This window comes from Cyanistes caeruleus, chromosome 5 (genome assembly GCF_971803275.1).
Source record: "Cyanistes caeruleus chromosome 5, bCyaCae1.hap1.1, whole genome shotgun sequence".
Lineage (NCBI taxonomy): Eukaryota > Metazoa > Chordata > Aves > Passeriformes > Paridae > Cyanistes > Cyanistes caeruleus.
The window spans coordinates 56,421,235-56,436,783 of record NC_141705.1 but is presented as its reverse complement, the minus strand read 5'-3'; the positions used below and the strand labels follow the sequence as shown (position 1 = coordinate 56,436,783).

The 15,549-nt window shown below is 41.8% G+C and overlaps 1 protein-coding gene across 14 annotated transcripts in view; it reads right to left on the bottom strand.

The window, feature by feature from the left end:
• Positions 1 to 15,549, bottom strand: part of ARHGAP24 (Rho GTPase activating protein 24) — a 215,123-nt gene that overhangs the window by 12,396 nt on the left and 187,178 nt on the right. For 12 of the 14 annotated variants that reach the window (XM_086889240.1, XM_086889242.1, XM_023926245.2 and 9 more), the window contains one exon: positions 5,698 to 5,905. In XM_086889240.1, coding sequence (XP_086745366.1) covers positions 5,698 to 5,905 — 208 coding nt within the window. Of the gene's footprint in view, positions 1 to 5,697; positions 5,906 to 9,554; positions 10,517 to 13,305; positions 15,290 to 15,549 lie in introns of those variants that run through there. The other 2 variants (XM_023926247.2, XM_023926246.2) reach the window with 2 other exon arrangements.

Genomic DNA, 15,549 nt, shown 5'->3' with positions numbered 1-15,549 from the left:
ACCTTCCACAGTCCACAAGTAATCGTGAAGACTGGCAAACTCTATTTCCAAGTTAGATACCAACTGCAGTAATTGTAACAGCAGCCAATTTATGCAGGTTTATAAAGGCTTTAAAAACAAAAATGAAGACAATACTTTAGGGCAAAGAAAAAGACAAACTCCATGGGGAAGGATGTTAAAAACTACTTCCAAAAATACAGATCCTTAAGAAAGAGACACAAGTACTTTCAGGTAAGGTGGGCAGAGATTTAAGAAAAAGATGGGCTCCCTCTAGGAAAAAGATCTACCAGCTCCACTGAATATAACTTCTCTTGAATTATTTTCTCTTGATAGATTGGTCAGAAAAACTGTTAAATTTCTCCAAGCTTTTCCAAGGATTGCAAGCATATGTAAAACCATGGAAATCCACAACAAATAACCTACCTGTTCTTGTTTGCTGTAAGAGAAAGCCACAAATTTTGCAATCCAGATAAGAATGTTTGAAAAATACCACTCTCTCAAACCTTGCACATAGTAACCAAATGTCATCCTTTCTTAAAGGATAGATTTCTCTAAGAAATCACTGGTTACTGGCAAATGAAATATGTAGCTGCCTTTTTTTTTTTTTTTTAAATCAGAGCTGACAAACCAACCATTTCTGAAACTGAAATTCATTCAAAGCAACTACAAATGTTCATTCACTGCCAATAACTAAAAACACTCTGAGGACACTAAACCTAACTGAAAACACAACAGGACACCAATTAAACTGATTTAATGACCCTTGCATCACACTAGATATGTCTCCTAATGTGTATTTAATTGCTAGACTAGGTCTTTAAGTTGTGCCATATGCAGAGGCTATTTCTGTTAGCTGGTTAGAATAAGGGCTGGAATTGGAAAGGACATGGAAGTGAGTCCAGAGGCATCGTTGATGAGCAGATTGAGAAGATCAGGGAAAAAAGTCTGGAACCAGCAGAAACAAACAGGAATTTTCACAGGCCTAAGGTCATTTGTGTTTGGCAGGAACAAGCTTTTGAGTAAAGACTTCATTTCACATAGCAATGTGGAGTTTTAGGGATTACTGCACTTTGCCAGTAGGAAAGCTTAGGAAGAACCTTCTTTGTGGGAAACTATCTGCTTCTAAACAAATTCTTATGTACAGGCTTGGATCTGGAAAACAAGGAACAATTTTTACAACCAGTGTTTGCATTTGCCATTTGCACAGTGCCAATGAAGACTGCAGCCCCACTGAGACATGTCCCATTTCCTGCAGTCACCAAAATTTTAAAGCGTTCTTTGCCTCTGGAGGAGAAAAAGAACTGTGCATGTGCTCCTTCTCACCTCAATCTCGACACTGATTTTGTTTCAACAATCCCATGGATTAGGTGCACAAGAACATACCAGTTCTACATTCTAGATTATTTAGCTCCAGTGAATAACAATTACCATTTGCCAGCTATCAGATACTGACACTTAGGTATCTTCTTCTCAACTGATTGCAAAGGTGACCAGAGCAGTAAGTAATATTTTGACCTATAATACACTATTCTTCCTTAGAGGAATTCATACTCATAAGAAAATGTTTTGCTAAATATGCATTTATGTGAGAATATTCATATGCTCTCTTGTGCATGCACACAAATACTGGCAGGTGAGCTATGTAACTTTTAAACTCTCTGAACCACTGAACTATGCACATCAGTAATAGTTTGGAAAATCCAAGCCACATACATCCATCACATTAATTTTTTATTCATATTTGTTTCAGTGACATTTCAACTATTTTTTCTCCCTAAGCAATCTTATCTCACATGTCATCTGATAGCAATTGTGACGAACAGCAGATGGAAAGAGGCAATATAAAAAGAGAAATCCAATTCTGTACCCCTTCTAGGTAAAAACTGGAGAACAAATCCTTATGCAATTTTCCTTATGCAGTGCCATATTCTCTCTGCCAATTTCACAGAACAAATGGTCATAATTCACTTTGTGTCATTACAAATGTATGATTTGTAAAGGAGATGAGGGACTTTATAAGTAAAACATAAGCCACACAAGAAGACAGAAGCAAATACCCCAAGGGCAAAGAAAATGGATTCCCTGGAGGGGGCAATTTCACACAGAGGTGGAGCTGTACTGGAAATACCAAGGATATTTCAAATAGTAGCAAGCATGAGTGATTGCCTAATTGCACTGCTAGTTCCTTAAAGCAAATTTCACAATATGTGCAGATATTCTCAGAGGGAGTGAGGTATTTATTGATTTTTGCTTCTAAACTGACACACGATTTTGAGGCGTTGTGTTTTTCTTCACACAAAAGGCCTCAGCAGTTTTCAGCTGCAGCAGCTGCACCTCACCTTTCCATTGCTGCAAGAAATTATGATGTTCAGTTTTTATAAGAGGGGGGCCTGGGGTGTTGGATGTTTCAGATCAGACACAGGGTTTTCTCAGTCTGTGAGACTGAAAAACTTTAAACACTAGTTCCATTCTCATACATGACTCTTCAGTAACATTCCAACCTAAGATCAAAATTAATAAGTGAAGGTTTTTTCCACTGCATTTTTATAACTGGCTTCAGTATTGGAACACCCAGCTGCAAACTCACGTGAGAGCAGTCATTTCTCAGATATGTTTTATGTTTCAAAATATGGCTGCATTTTCTTTTGAGCTAAGCTATTCCCCTTCTTGTTTCTAATTTGCTTTATTCACTCTGCTTGTGCCTGCTCTGTGGTCTTCTCTGACAAGGGGGTGTAGACAGGAAGGCAAGAGGAGAAAGAGAAGGGCAGGGTCTCCACAGAACTGTGGAGAGCAGCAGAATTCTGGGCTGAAGAACAGAATATGCCTCTGAACTCCATCTCCCAGAACCTGTACGGTGATTTAAGGTGTGTGACCACCTTAAAACAGAGATGACATTTTAAAGGAGTTCTAACCATGGATCTTACCTTTGGTTTTGCTTTTAATTCTATGTTACGTATTTTACTGAATCAGCTATGAAGGCATAGAAAAAAGAACTATTTAACAGCAATTTGCCACACAAAAACACACACAAGCCTACATGTATATTTCAAAGCATCTTCGTGTGTTCTAAAGTGTTTGTCTGACTTATGTGTACTTGCACATAGAAAAAATGTGAGTATGAAAAATGGCAAACTCCTCAAACATCAGCTCTTTGTGTTAGTTCCAACACTGATGACAGCAGTCAGTCTTCCTCCCTGCCAGAGGCAGTGACCCAGCACTGCTACGGCAGTGTGACCTGTATTCCATTGTGCTCAATGCCCCAGGAACAAAAATGTCAGCTCTGCTCTAACTGCAAAAATCTCTATTAGTATTGATGTAAACTCATAGGGAGAACCTGGGTGGTTTTCACATGGCAAGACTTTTGGCTAATAATAACATGTAATTACATATTAAACACAGTGGATCTAGAGGTTCAAAAGAAAAAGTAAGCACGGATGCCTAATGTATGTGGTTTTTTCTTTCTCTACAGCACTTTTCATATTGTGGCCAGTTTCCAAGAGCTCAGCTTGCCCAACAGGCTGCATCAAACCCAGAGCCCATGCTCCTGTTCAGCACAATGAAAAGTTACCCCAAACCAAAGTCATCACACAGGTACAAACACTGTGAAACGAACTCTACCTCAAGAGTTTACAAATGGAACAACAGGTTGGAGAAAATGAGAAGATGCTCAATGGAAATGATGCAGAGATCAGAGCAGAGTTGATGTCTGCTTGACTTCTGGACCACTGCTACACCTGAATCACACCTCTCCAAACTCAAATGTGAAAAAGTAAACAGGAAAAGTACCCTGTGCAAGACATGGGGACATACAAGGTCAGTGTTCTATAAATTCTGAGCTTCAGAAGCAGAACTGCAGGACCAGGGATTTATAGGCAGCTCCTGCTGATGTTTCTAATTGCTAGAGTAGAAATTACGTGCATCCTTCACAGCAGTAGCATGTAAAATCTCTTCTCATTTTCATCTGCTAAAGCTCAGCCAACATACCTGTTCATGGGGCTCATTAGTCTGTGCTACAGATGTTGCTAGATAACCTTGAAAAAAACTTAGTGCAGCTGAGCCCTGGTCTCATTTGTTTGGAGTAGTTAGAACTTGTGCACTTCCTTCAAGCTGTATCTCTCAGTGGGGTGTTCAGTACATCATCTTCCCACAGTTCATTGTGGCTTATTTTCTTAAGCATTTCCTCTGCAATTATTTGGTTTACAGGCACAGAAAAAATAACCTTTTGTTTCTGCCACTTGCCTACTCTTTGGTAGAGACAGGCATTATCAGTAATATTTATCATAATGTTCAAGTAAGGAAATGTGCCCAATAGATGCTTCTTTACCATTTTTAAATAAGCTACATGGTATTTGAACAGTGAGTGAGCACACCATAAACATTTATCAGCTAACACAGTCACTTCCTATAGTCCTCTGGCTCCATAAAGCCGTTTAGTTATCAATTATCCTAAGTCACCTTCAGATGAGAAACAAAAAAACCTCATAGGAAGCCAAGTCACTTTTCCAGAGCATTATAAATTCTTAACTTTTCTTTTAAAGTGAGGGTCAGGAACTGAGGAAACTGTTGGGAGATGAAAGAGCATTACAGGTGTCTGCCTTCTGTGCATCTGATGCACAAACCTTCCAGCTTAATGAATCTGCTCACTTCACAGGAACAGGGAATGAAGGAACCTAAATGATTTCCAGCAATCAGGTTTGAATTATGGCATGTTTTTGCACTAAAAGATCAAGCTACACTTTCCTTCCTGTTACTTGGATTGCTATCAGACAAAGGTCTCACATAATAAATGCAATCTGCCTCTTCCTCTTAAATCCCATTGGGCCCACAATTGCAGTGAAGCATCCTGATGCCACTGTAGGGGTGTGATATGGATGTCACTTAAAGCACATACTGAGGACAACAGCTGTTCAACAGTCTTGAACTGAAATTTCATGACCATCATCCTAATTCTGGTCAGAGTTAAAAAGTCTATGTGGCACTCACAATCCATTGGTTCTGTTTCTCTGATTGCACACTCTGGATATGTGACCACTGCTGTCACTGCTTACAGGAAGGCAGTAGAAAAATCACAGGAGACTACAACTGCTTACAGGAAAGTAAAGTCATACCCAGCTGTGTGAACAGGACCAGGTTTTCCTTGGCCCAGAACCTCTCATTAATCCTGTAAAGCTGCATAAATATTGGAATACAAATCAGACTTGGACCCTCAAGACCACGTAGGTTTGTTTTTATGGTCACAGTGATTTATTATAAGACCAAAGGCCCAAAATTATAAAGAAATGCATGAAAGTACACTTCCAGTCTGTTTTATAGATAACAGAACACACAGAGATTGGTGATAACAGAAATTCTTCCTTTGTGGAACTTACTAAATGCCAGCATCACCACTGCATTTCAAATGATATTAAGATCAAGGCAATCCAGATATTTTTGATTAAGCCAAAACATTAGCAATACTTCTCCTAACCAACTTTTCACAAAAGGAAGTTCTCCAGAAACGCTTTGAAATCAGACATCAAAGTCAGAATAAAAAAGAAGACATTTCAGAGCAGTAATAGGAAACACACAGAGAAACCTACAAAAACATGTCATTCTATCTATTGCTGCCATGTGTTTTACAGCACTGTGGGTCAGCCAGCCCAGCACACCGCATCCTGCCTTGGCTGCAGGGAGTGGGGAACAGCTGGAGGGTTTTACCTGTCAAAAGAAGGCTTTTCTCCACAGTCAAATGCATCCTGCAGCTCCTTGACGAGATTAGCCTGCCCAGGCAGTCGGAAAAGGCCTTCTTCCTTCAGCCCCCGCTGTCGGATGAAGTCCACGCACTGCTCCACCAGCATGGGAGCCAGGCGGTTCCCATAGCGCTTCTCGTACCGGACAGTATCTTCCAGCTTCTGCCCAAAAATACCTGTGCCAAAAAGAGAGCTCTGACTCAACTGAGCATCATAAACACATCTGAGGAGCCCATGCCTTCTGTTACAACCCACGCAATTTGCAGGTCACTTAAATGCCTGGACAATTAGCCTACTCATTTCTTAAGAACAAAATTCTCGATTTCACCATTGACACTCTTCTGGAAATACAGTGCTGACACATTTTTCAACAATGGTAAAAACATTATTTAAAATAAAACATTGTAAATTATTTGGGAGACCACAGACACAGAAAACACAAACACAACACAAACAGGATTTTCTCTCACAAAACTTCTGATTCAAAAGTGATGCGCATCTCCATCTTTTTTGGTTAATGCCTAATTAGTAAGTACCTCCTGTATCAGTTCCAAAGACATATAAACATTGTCTGTACATATGAAGAGAAAAATATTTATAAATATAACAGCATTTTGTCACTAGTAAATGGAATTATTATTTTGTTCTCCAGCTAGACAGTGATAAATCCATTATGTATTACCAACTGCATTATCACCATCTGTTTTAGCAATAATAAATTTTGCGTACGAGAAGAAGTTCCTGACATGAAAGGTGAAATATGTCAGGATGCAGGAAACCTGAATTTGTCCTTAAGCTCAGAAGAAAATGGAGGTTTTTTGACAGAATTAATTTCAACCCTGATCTGAGGGTATCAGTGCTACCTCTGGAATGACAGCCACTCTTTACAGCTTATTTTGCCTCTCCTTTCAAAGGAGAGCAGCAGCAGCAGAGCAGCACAATAATCTTCAGGCATGTCATCTGTGCTGGAAGATCTCTCTTGAGACTACCACTTGCTCAACAGTACTAGGGCTGAAGCAAGGCAATCTAATTTCTATATATAGCAAGACAATGAATATTTCTAAGGCAGTCACGATCAGAAATTAAAGACCAAATGACTACTTCGCTTTTGCAATGACGTATACTGTAAAGTAGAAAAATAGGCAGTAAATTGTGCCCTTCACTGAGCACACTGTTCCTGCTGGTTTAAAAATGTAAAATATTCAACAAGAAAAATAGAGTTGCTTTGGTTTCCTTTTTCTAAAAAAAGCCCAAAATTGAACTAGACAGCTTTTGATTTTAACCTAAAAACTTAATTCACCCATAGATTACAATTCAGATAGAAACATCCATCCAGGTAACCTTTAATGTGTACATTTTTCCTTCAACAGAAAGGTAATTTACACTTTAGTTGTAGGTAAGAGAGCTGCCTTGTAAATGCTCAAGGATGTAGGGCAAGTCTCAACTAAATGGAAGGTCTGGAGTTTGTACTTAAAATTAATTATTTACCTAATTATTTACTTAATTATTTTTACTGTAGAAGAGGAAGTAACTGGAGAGAGTAAACGATGTCCTGCTAAGACATCCACAGAGTGTCTGAGATGCAGAGCACTGTACCTTGTGATTTCCATGGTACCCACACTTGGGGATGCCAAAACCAGCAGTAAGCAAGGGGAATAAACATCACACAGTCACTTCTTACTAGCTCTCTTTTTTTCGTGCTGTACAAAACCCAAAGCCCAAAAATTAGCAGTTAAAGAAGAAATTTTTGTAATTTCAGAGTCAAGCTCAGAAGAATACTGACTGATGTAGCATCCATGAAATCTGGGGCCTCGAGGCTGGCAAAGGAGTTAAGCATGCTAGGTAAGTTTTCTTAATTCTTGCACACCTTCCTAACCTCCTAAAAACTGATTATGGGGATGGGAGAAGTATTAATTGAATCTGTATTTTTCCAAGTTAAGAGTTGCAGCTGGTTGACACAAAGAAAATCCTCAAATCCTTCCACTAGCTACACTCTCCTTCTCAAAGTAGTGGAATTAAGGGGGAAGGTCCACTGGAAGTCAGTTAAGGAATCTGCATGATTATGGGAGTCTGGGGATTTCAAAGTTGTTAATATACAAGAAAGCTGCACTTCATTGTCATCCAGTCTCTCCTTTCTCCCAGCTGAACAAGCCCCATTTTCTCTGCCTCTCTTCAAAGGGCAACTTTTTAGCTCCTCAACCCTAGTCTGCCCAACTCACGTTAGTATTATCTCCACCTCCTGGTTTTGGCAGGTTTTTGTCTGTTAAAGGATACAGTATTTGGAATACAGTCTAAAAAATTTGAAGCCAAAGACGTTAATCACTTTCCTCCTTCTGCTAGCTCTGCTCCTGCTGGTACTGCCCAGACTGCTGTCAATTCTTCCTTGCTGCCAGGTCCACTGCTGGCTCGTGTCCAGTTTACTGTACCCCAGGGCACCTAGGTCCCTTCCCCAGGGTTATTCCCTCTTAGGTACAGGACTGGGCCACCCTACTCCAGTTTGCCCTATGAACAAACAGCCTAAGCCTCCTTGGGATGTCCTGGTTTTAAACACAAGACTTTCTGCTAGATATTCCAATTATACCACTACAATGTACACGTAATTAGAATTAATGCCCACTGACAGTACAAGTAGCAGGAATAAGCTTTCTCCTACTGGCTGTACCTTCTTCTCACCATGCTAACTTTCTTTAATCAGCAATGTGCATATTTCAGCTTCCAATTGTAGGTGAAAGTAAATTCTTAGAACTACCAGAGTGCTTTGGAGCTCATATTAGTAATGACACTATAGTCAAAACACATCACTTTCTATTAATACATTTTTGGATGCTACCTTTTTTTTTTTTTAGTTAATTTTGGTTATTTTTCTTTTTTTTTTTTTTTTTTCAAAGCACATCTAGTAAGATAATTAATAAAATTAGAGTAGGGTCATTCTGTGCAGTGGGAGCAAAAATCTTTACTATATTATTATAAATTGCTGATTCACCACAACACAAAACGTACTGAAAACAGGTGAGAACCAGAAAGCACTAAGATGGTCTATAACTGGAATTAAACACTGTTTTTCAATTTATTTGGCATTGGAAGTAATCTCAGGCAGACTTGGGTTGGCGTCTAAGTGTAGGTTGAACAAGATTCTCCAAAGGAAGCACTTCCTCCACCTAGAGCACACAGAACACTGCACCAGGCAGCACTTAGCCATGAAATGAATCAGCCACGATAAGCCTGCACAAATATTGACTTGAAGTCACAGACTTGTTGATGCCTTATGGCAAAGGTACAGAAGGGGCAGAAACGTGACAACTCTGCTTCCACATCATGTTGCCATAGCTTCTACCTGGCTCATCATCCTTCTGGTATCTCCTGGGTACGGCGTACCTTCTTCCACTGCCCTTCTCTAATGCTTTTATCCCCTCTCACGCCACTACTAACTGCTACAGAGATGCTGCAGATGAACACTCCACAAGCATTAAGAGGTTGACTATTTGGAAGCAAAGGCATTCCTGTGAAAACTGCAGTTCCATAATGTCTGGCAGAGAAGATGATGAACACTGTCAGGTATAACTGGTAACTACGTGCATTTCCTTTGCAAAGAAGAAAGGAGAAGACAGTCCAAGTTATGGAAACTAGATTAGAACCAAAATCACGGAGATAATCTCAAATGCTGTTACTTAAATTTCCAGTACAGTAACTAAACAAGTACATCTCTGTTGGAGAAGGTAATAAAACAGAACCCTCATAACTCCTGCTGTAATCTAAATTCAAGTGGCTCCTCCTAAATCTCAATGTCTCCAAAATCCAGAAACACAGAGATGCACAAGAGCTGACCTGAGGATTGGTTTATCCTTGGGATCAGGCACCAGAGGAGAAACAAATCAACAAGAAACCATGAGATTCGGAATAGCGCTGGTTTGGCTTCCCCACAGCTGGTGGAAGGCTGGTGGAAATGAACAGGATCCAGTTCTGACCAGTCATTAGATTTAATCAGCAGAACTGCTTTTCCAGAGAGCCCTTGCAGGTCTGTAAAGCTATATCCAATTAAGCCAGGATCACGCATAACATCAAAGAGGAAAATCACATGCTAGTAAAGGGCATGCTGAGCAGTTACTCATTAACTAGAACATTCCCGTGGCAGAAGTTTTGTAAACACTGAGAAACTGGGTTTCCATGCCTAACAGATATCCAGAAACCTTATGAAAAACATCACAATGCTATATGCAAAATCTGCATATGTCTTCTCAAGAGTTGTGGAAGCACTGTGGTTATTTTTCATGGTACAGTCACAGTTAGAGTATGGCTTTAACATCTGAGAATGTTACTAGTCAATTATTTCCTCAGCTAACTGAACACAGGCAGGGATCACATATAAAGTCCATGGACTTCTGATTCTGGAGGAAAAAAGAATAAAAATCTAGGTGGCCATTCTGCCACCTTGCTCCCTAAGTGATGCCTTGAAATAAGGAAGGCCTCAAAAAAGCCCACTTGCCACTCTAGATTGATGACAGTGCATGCATTCAGAAGGTTTCAGACAGCAAAAGGCACTGAAGGCTGTGTCCATAGATGGCCCACACCTGTACATATGCAAAGGATCAAGGGATCCTGGTGTTTCCAAAACAAGTTCTGGTTTCTTGGGCTGTACTGATCAGAAGGGGTCAGTTAAGGTTAAACTTATCTCAGCTTAGAATCTGGATGCAAATTTTAAACAGCTCTTAATTCTTCATCAGTAATTCATTGACAGAAAGTAACAGATCAGATGAATGGCTTTCAACAGTGGGGCTGGGAACAAAGACCTGGAATAACACAAAGAAGTGGCTGTCATGGCCACAAAACACCTAATAAGGAGTTTTTAATTATTATTTCCCATCAGCTTTCTGCTCAGATGTTCCCCAGCAGTAAGTGCTGTTTTGAGCGGATCAAAGACAGGGAGTGTTTTCTTCTTCTCTACAGAATTTTTGAACATACAGGAGACGAAAAACCCCACCAAAACCAGTGGTAGCAGAATTTTGTTCCTGCCTGAATAATTCTCTTCAAGACTTCTCCCAACCCCACAGTCAGTGTGATGTTGGCAGTAGAGAACGTAAGATAAACTCCCACCCTGGAGTTGAGAACGTCTGCACACCCCAATAACCTGCTCGCAAAAACAACTCTGACATAACTGCAGAATTAGATACAAAAAAGGAAAGGAGACAATCTTGAAAACATCACCAGGAACTTGTCACAGTTGATCACATCAGAGCCTGCAACTATTTCTCTGGCCACATCCAATGCCATCTCATTCTCCACAACTCTGCTTTACCAAATTCACCACATTATTGAATGTTCTCACCATTGCATGCCTCCTCAGACACTGCTTTCTCCACTGACAATGCATGTTCTCTATGGAAGTGCCTGTGGTGGTACTCAAACAGAGAGCATCTGCTTCAAGCTGGAGTCTAAAGATGTTTGGCTCTGTCTCTGTTCAGATGCTGCCCTCTCAGCTTCGACTTTTCCTACAACATAACCCTGAAACCCCAAAAGTCTGGCATCTGATTTTTAGGTGCCAATCACAGTGGAACTTTGATCTGGATTTCCAGGAAGGGCTCTGTACCTGGTACCATTGGTGAAGATGATGTCATGATTCTCTTGTACTTCTTCCCATGACTAGCCAGCAGTTTTCTCTGCTAATTATATTTTCTGCATCATGTTGCACAGCTTTGATCTAATTGATCTGCTTTATGCAATTATGGATTAGGTTTACAGAAGGCTAGCTTTGTCTTTTTTATACTTAGGTATACAATCCTCAAATGAAGTTGCAATAATTCATTAAATCAACTAGTAAGACAAATGTAATTAACCTAATGTGCCAGTGCCACCACAGTAAGGGCTTGACTGTTGAGTCTAGTTAATGTCCGTCTTTCTGTTGACTTCAGTGGGACACGGACCAAGTTAAATACATGCCCCAGCATTCTGCTGCTCTGACCTAAGGGCCTTGACAGAAAATAAGAAAGCAGCCAGAACAAATTTTACATAGAGGAAAGCAAATTGGCAGCATCACCTCTGTCCTCTGCCTCAAGTGCTGCTGCTTCACTTGGGAGTTTTAGAGTGGAGAGCTTCTGTATCAGAACATATGGAGGAAGAATCAACAGCTGAAGCTCTTCTTGGAGCAGCTAAGGCTGTACCCAGGCACAAAGGCAGCTGTCTGCAAAATTATCAGTTAATCCTTTATTCAACTTCCAAACATTTCTCAGATAGTTAACGGTATAAAAGGGGCACAGGCAGCTCTAATTCACACCGACACCTTGAAATGCAACACACATCCACATCCTCCTGGCCAGCCTCCAGCAGGACTGAACTCCAGCAGCCACGGGCCTTGGGGAGGGGGGTACAGGGGGCAAACAGCTCCCAGTGCTACCTCAGCTGCCGGTGATAGCTGATCTCTGCAGCAGTTCTGCAGTGAGCCCCTCGCTGGCTGTGATCCTTCCTTCCAAGACATCACCCCTGACTGCATGCTCGCCAACCCTCGAAAGCAATGATGTCACTACACTGCTGCTGAGCCTTGGAGCAAGGAGCTGCTTGGTCTTGCAAAAGGGCAAATGGCAGCAAGGAGGAACAGCCGAGGAAGGAGCAGCAGAAGAAGGTGACAGAATTTGTATAATTTGTATATATTATTTGTATCATTTTTTAAAGAATTTCTCGCACTTCAGAAAAACGTGACAATTTAGCCCTTCCACTTGTATTGCTCAGTCCAGCAGAGCTTTTAAAACAGCATTAATATCCATCCTCTTTTCCCCCACACTAAGTTTTTGTCCTTGTCAGTGGAAACAGTTTCTCCCCACCCACCTCAAGTGCCCTGGCGCATCTTACTATCACTGGTAGTATCTCTGTCTCAGACATGTGCTTCCCCCCTTCCAGTGCTTTCAGCTGACACATTATTACATCCACCCTCCTTTTTTGCCCTGTTACCCCGAGTTTTTCCATGCTCTGCTTCAACAGGAGTACGTGCAATGCAAAACAAAACTGGCTATAAAGCTCTCTATGCAGCAGGTGAGAAGGCAAATGCAGGCTGCAGGGCAGCACTATGAGTGGCAATGCAGCCCTTGCACCAGGACAGGGCATTGTAGAGCTACACTTTATTCCACCAGAAACCTCTGAAATCAAGGACTCGAGCTTCTGCACAGATAAACATTTATCACCTTGCTTTGCTCCCTCTCTTCTCCCTCCCTCCCTCCTTCCACATAGACAAAATGCAAACAGAAACTCTTTTTTCCGATGTTCTGCCAAATAGGCAACTCAGAGCATCACAGGTCTAATTGCCTCAGTGTTCTCACTCAATTCTGCTCAGAGGCACTGCAATAATCTTGTCTCATTCCACCTCATTCCTGCATTCACGGGCTATCATGGAGAGGAGACAGTATCCGCTTGCCAGCTACAAATAAATGAACAAAGGAGTAAATAAATCATTCGTGGAATGTTGGCATCTGCATTGTTTAATGCCTTTTGTTTCGGTGTTCTCATCTGCCCCTGCATACAGAGCCCCCTTGACTTCTCAGAAGCCTCGGCTTCACCAGCACAGCAGAACACAGCGACAGAACAGACCTACCTTTGCGGAAACTAAAGCACCGCTTAATTCTCCTGTAAGTAGTTTTAGGGATGAAGGGAGCTGCTGCTAAGGCACCTGGGCTGCGGACTCCAGCATTTCTGTCTTCAGGCATCATACAGGCCAGAGCCCCCACGTCCCTCCAAAGCTCTCCTTTACCAGCAGCATCCAGACAGAACACCACGATTACTCATCGTTACCGACTGCTGAGGAGTTTTTATAATAGTGTATTTTCCTCTGGAGCTAGGAGATTCGTGGTCTTCTAGATCTTGGGTAGGGCTTGAAACGATTTCGATGTTCTCTTCTCTGCTTCAGTTTTGCTTTGGGGAACAATTTCCTTCCATCTATTTCCTTTCCTTTCTTTTATTTCCTGCAGTGAGACAACTGCCTGTTATGCAATGTCACAACAAAAGAGTTTCAGCAAAAAGATGTATCTTCCAGTCAAAGAGAAGTGCCTGCACAGACGGAGGGGGAGAAAGACCTCTTCCTCCCGGCTGGAACAGGAGGCTGAGTGGCAGAGACTCTTAATTCCACAGCAAAAGCTCAGCACTGTGTGGTGTGCAAGGGGAAAGAGAAGAACAATACCAAAAAGGCCACGGAAGGATCCTTCAGGATACAACGCTCCTCGCTGGCACCCTTTATTTATGCAACCGAGAAGCATAAATAACAGTCCCTTCTCCCGAAAGGCTCTTTGTCCATAGCAGATCCCTCTCAAAAGTCCTTTTATACGGCCAGCTCCTCCTGTGACGCTCTCATGGGCTTCTCGCTTGTTTTATCGCCTTCCAACTAGCAGGAGCCCTCCCGGGAGCGGCGCGTCAGATGCGGCAGCGGCGCATCCCTGCGGGCAGGATCCCGGGAGCTGCTGAGGAGCCCGTGCCCGCAGCGGGGATGCTCTGGAGGCTGGCCGGCCCCACGGCAGGGCTGGCAGCGGGGCTGGCAGCGGGGCCGTGCTGCTCCCCGCCTGCGTGCAGCAGCCGCAGCGCAGGTTCGCGTCTCCTCGGGTGACTTTGAGTTGACTTCAGGCGCCTGTCATGTGCGGCGGCTGGGAAAGCGAGCGGGCTGTGCCTGGCTCCTGCAGGAGGTGCCAGACCTTACACTGCTACCCCTGCTAAAAGGCTCACGGCTCCTTCTTCTCGCCTCCTCCCTCCCCCCCTCTTAGTTGCAGGCTCTGTAAAAAATTGCCTTTTTAATCTAATCAGGAAGGGAATTTCATGTGCAAACAGGCATTGCATGCCCTGCCTCATTTACATTTCTTTTCCCTTTCGGATTTTTCTTTCCACGGTCACCTTATTCTTCTGGTGCAAAAAACAACCTGTTTCTGATGAGTTTAGCAGATTCCCATCTGCCCCCCTCCCCTTCTCCTTCTAGCACAGGTTAACAAATAAGAATTTAATGATAAGGTTAATTATTTACAGAGCTCCTCGCTCTTGTACCAGGAGTCCTCTCCCACTGCCAGACAAACTTTACATATTAGAGCCTCAGCAAAGCTTGTACATATCCGCTGCACACACATGCACACAGCTTACTTACAATGCTTAAAAGAACCAGAAAATTCACATGTTATTCGAAGTGGCACTTGACATGTGTCACACCAGGCTATTGTGGTTTACCATTAAGTACTGAAATTCAGGAAGCTGATATCAAAACAGTGTTTTGATTAATTAGCCATCTGAAATAATTTTGTGTTGCAAGTAATTACTTGTTTCTGGCTAATCATCATCATGTGATTGCAACTTTTCTGTATCTTTTTTACAGCTATTATAATATGTAAAACCATTTTTAACTTCAGCAGCTACAGATCGTAAGATGTCATCATCTACAGATGACTTAAGACGTCTTAAGTCAGAAGTGCCTGTCTTAAGAAGAGTCGGATTTTTGCAGCAGCTGTAGCAACATCCATGCAGCAAAGGATATTAAAAACACGAGCATGTCTGGTCATTCATAACTAGACAACAGTTAACAGGATTTATTTATACTTGTTAAGATGGCCCTGACTATCAAGCAGTTAATAAAATGGGGGACATTTTGGAAACTCCGTTCTTAACGGTGACACATCCCATGATACTGCCTTTGCCTTGTTATCATATATGCCTATGTTCTCCTTGAACACTACACCCTCAATTATGTTCCAGCTATTTTTTGTGTTTTCCAGCGAGTTAACTGTTTGCTTCCCAATACAAACAACCCTGAATCAGTATACTTGCTCAAGAAACCCAAAAAGAAAAATAAGAACATACTTCTAAGTGT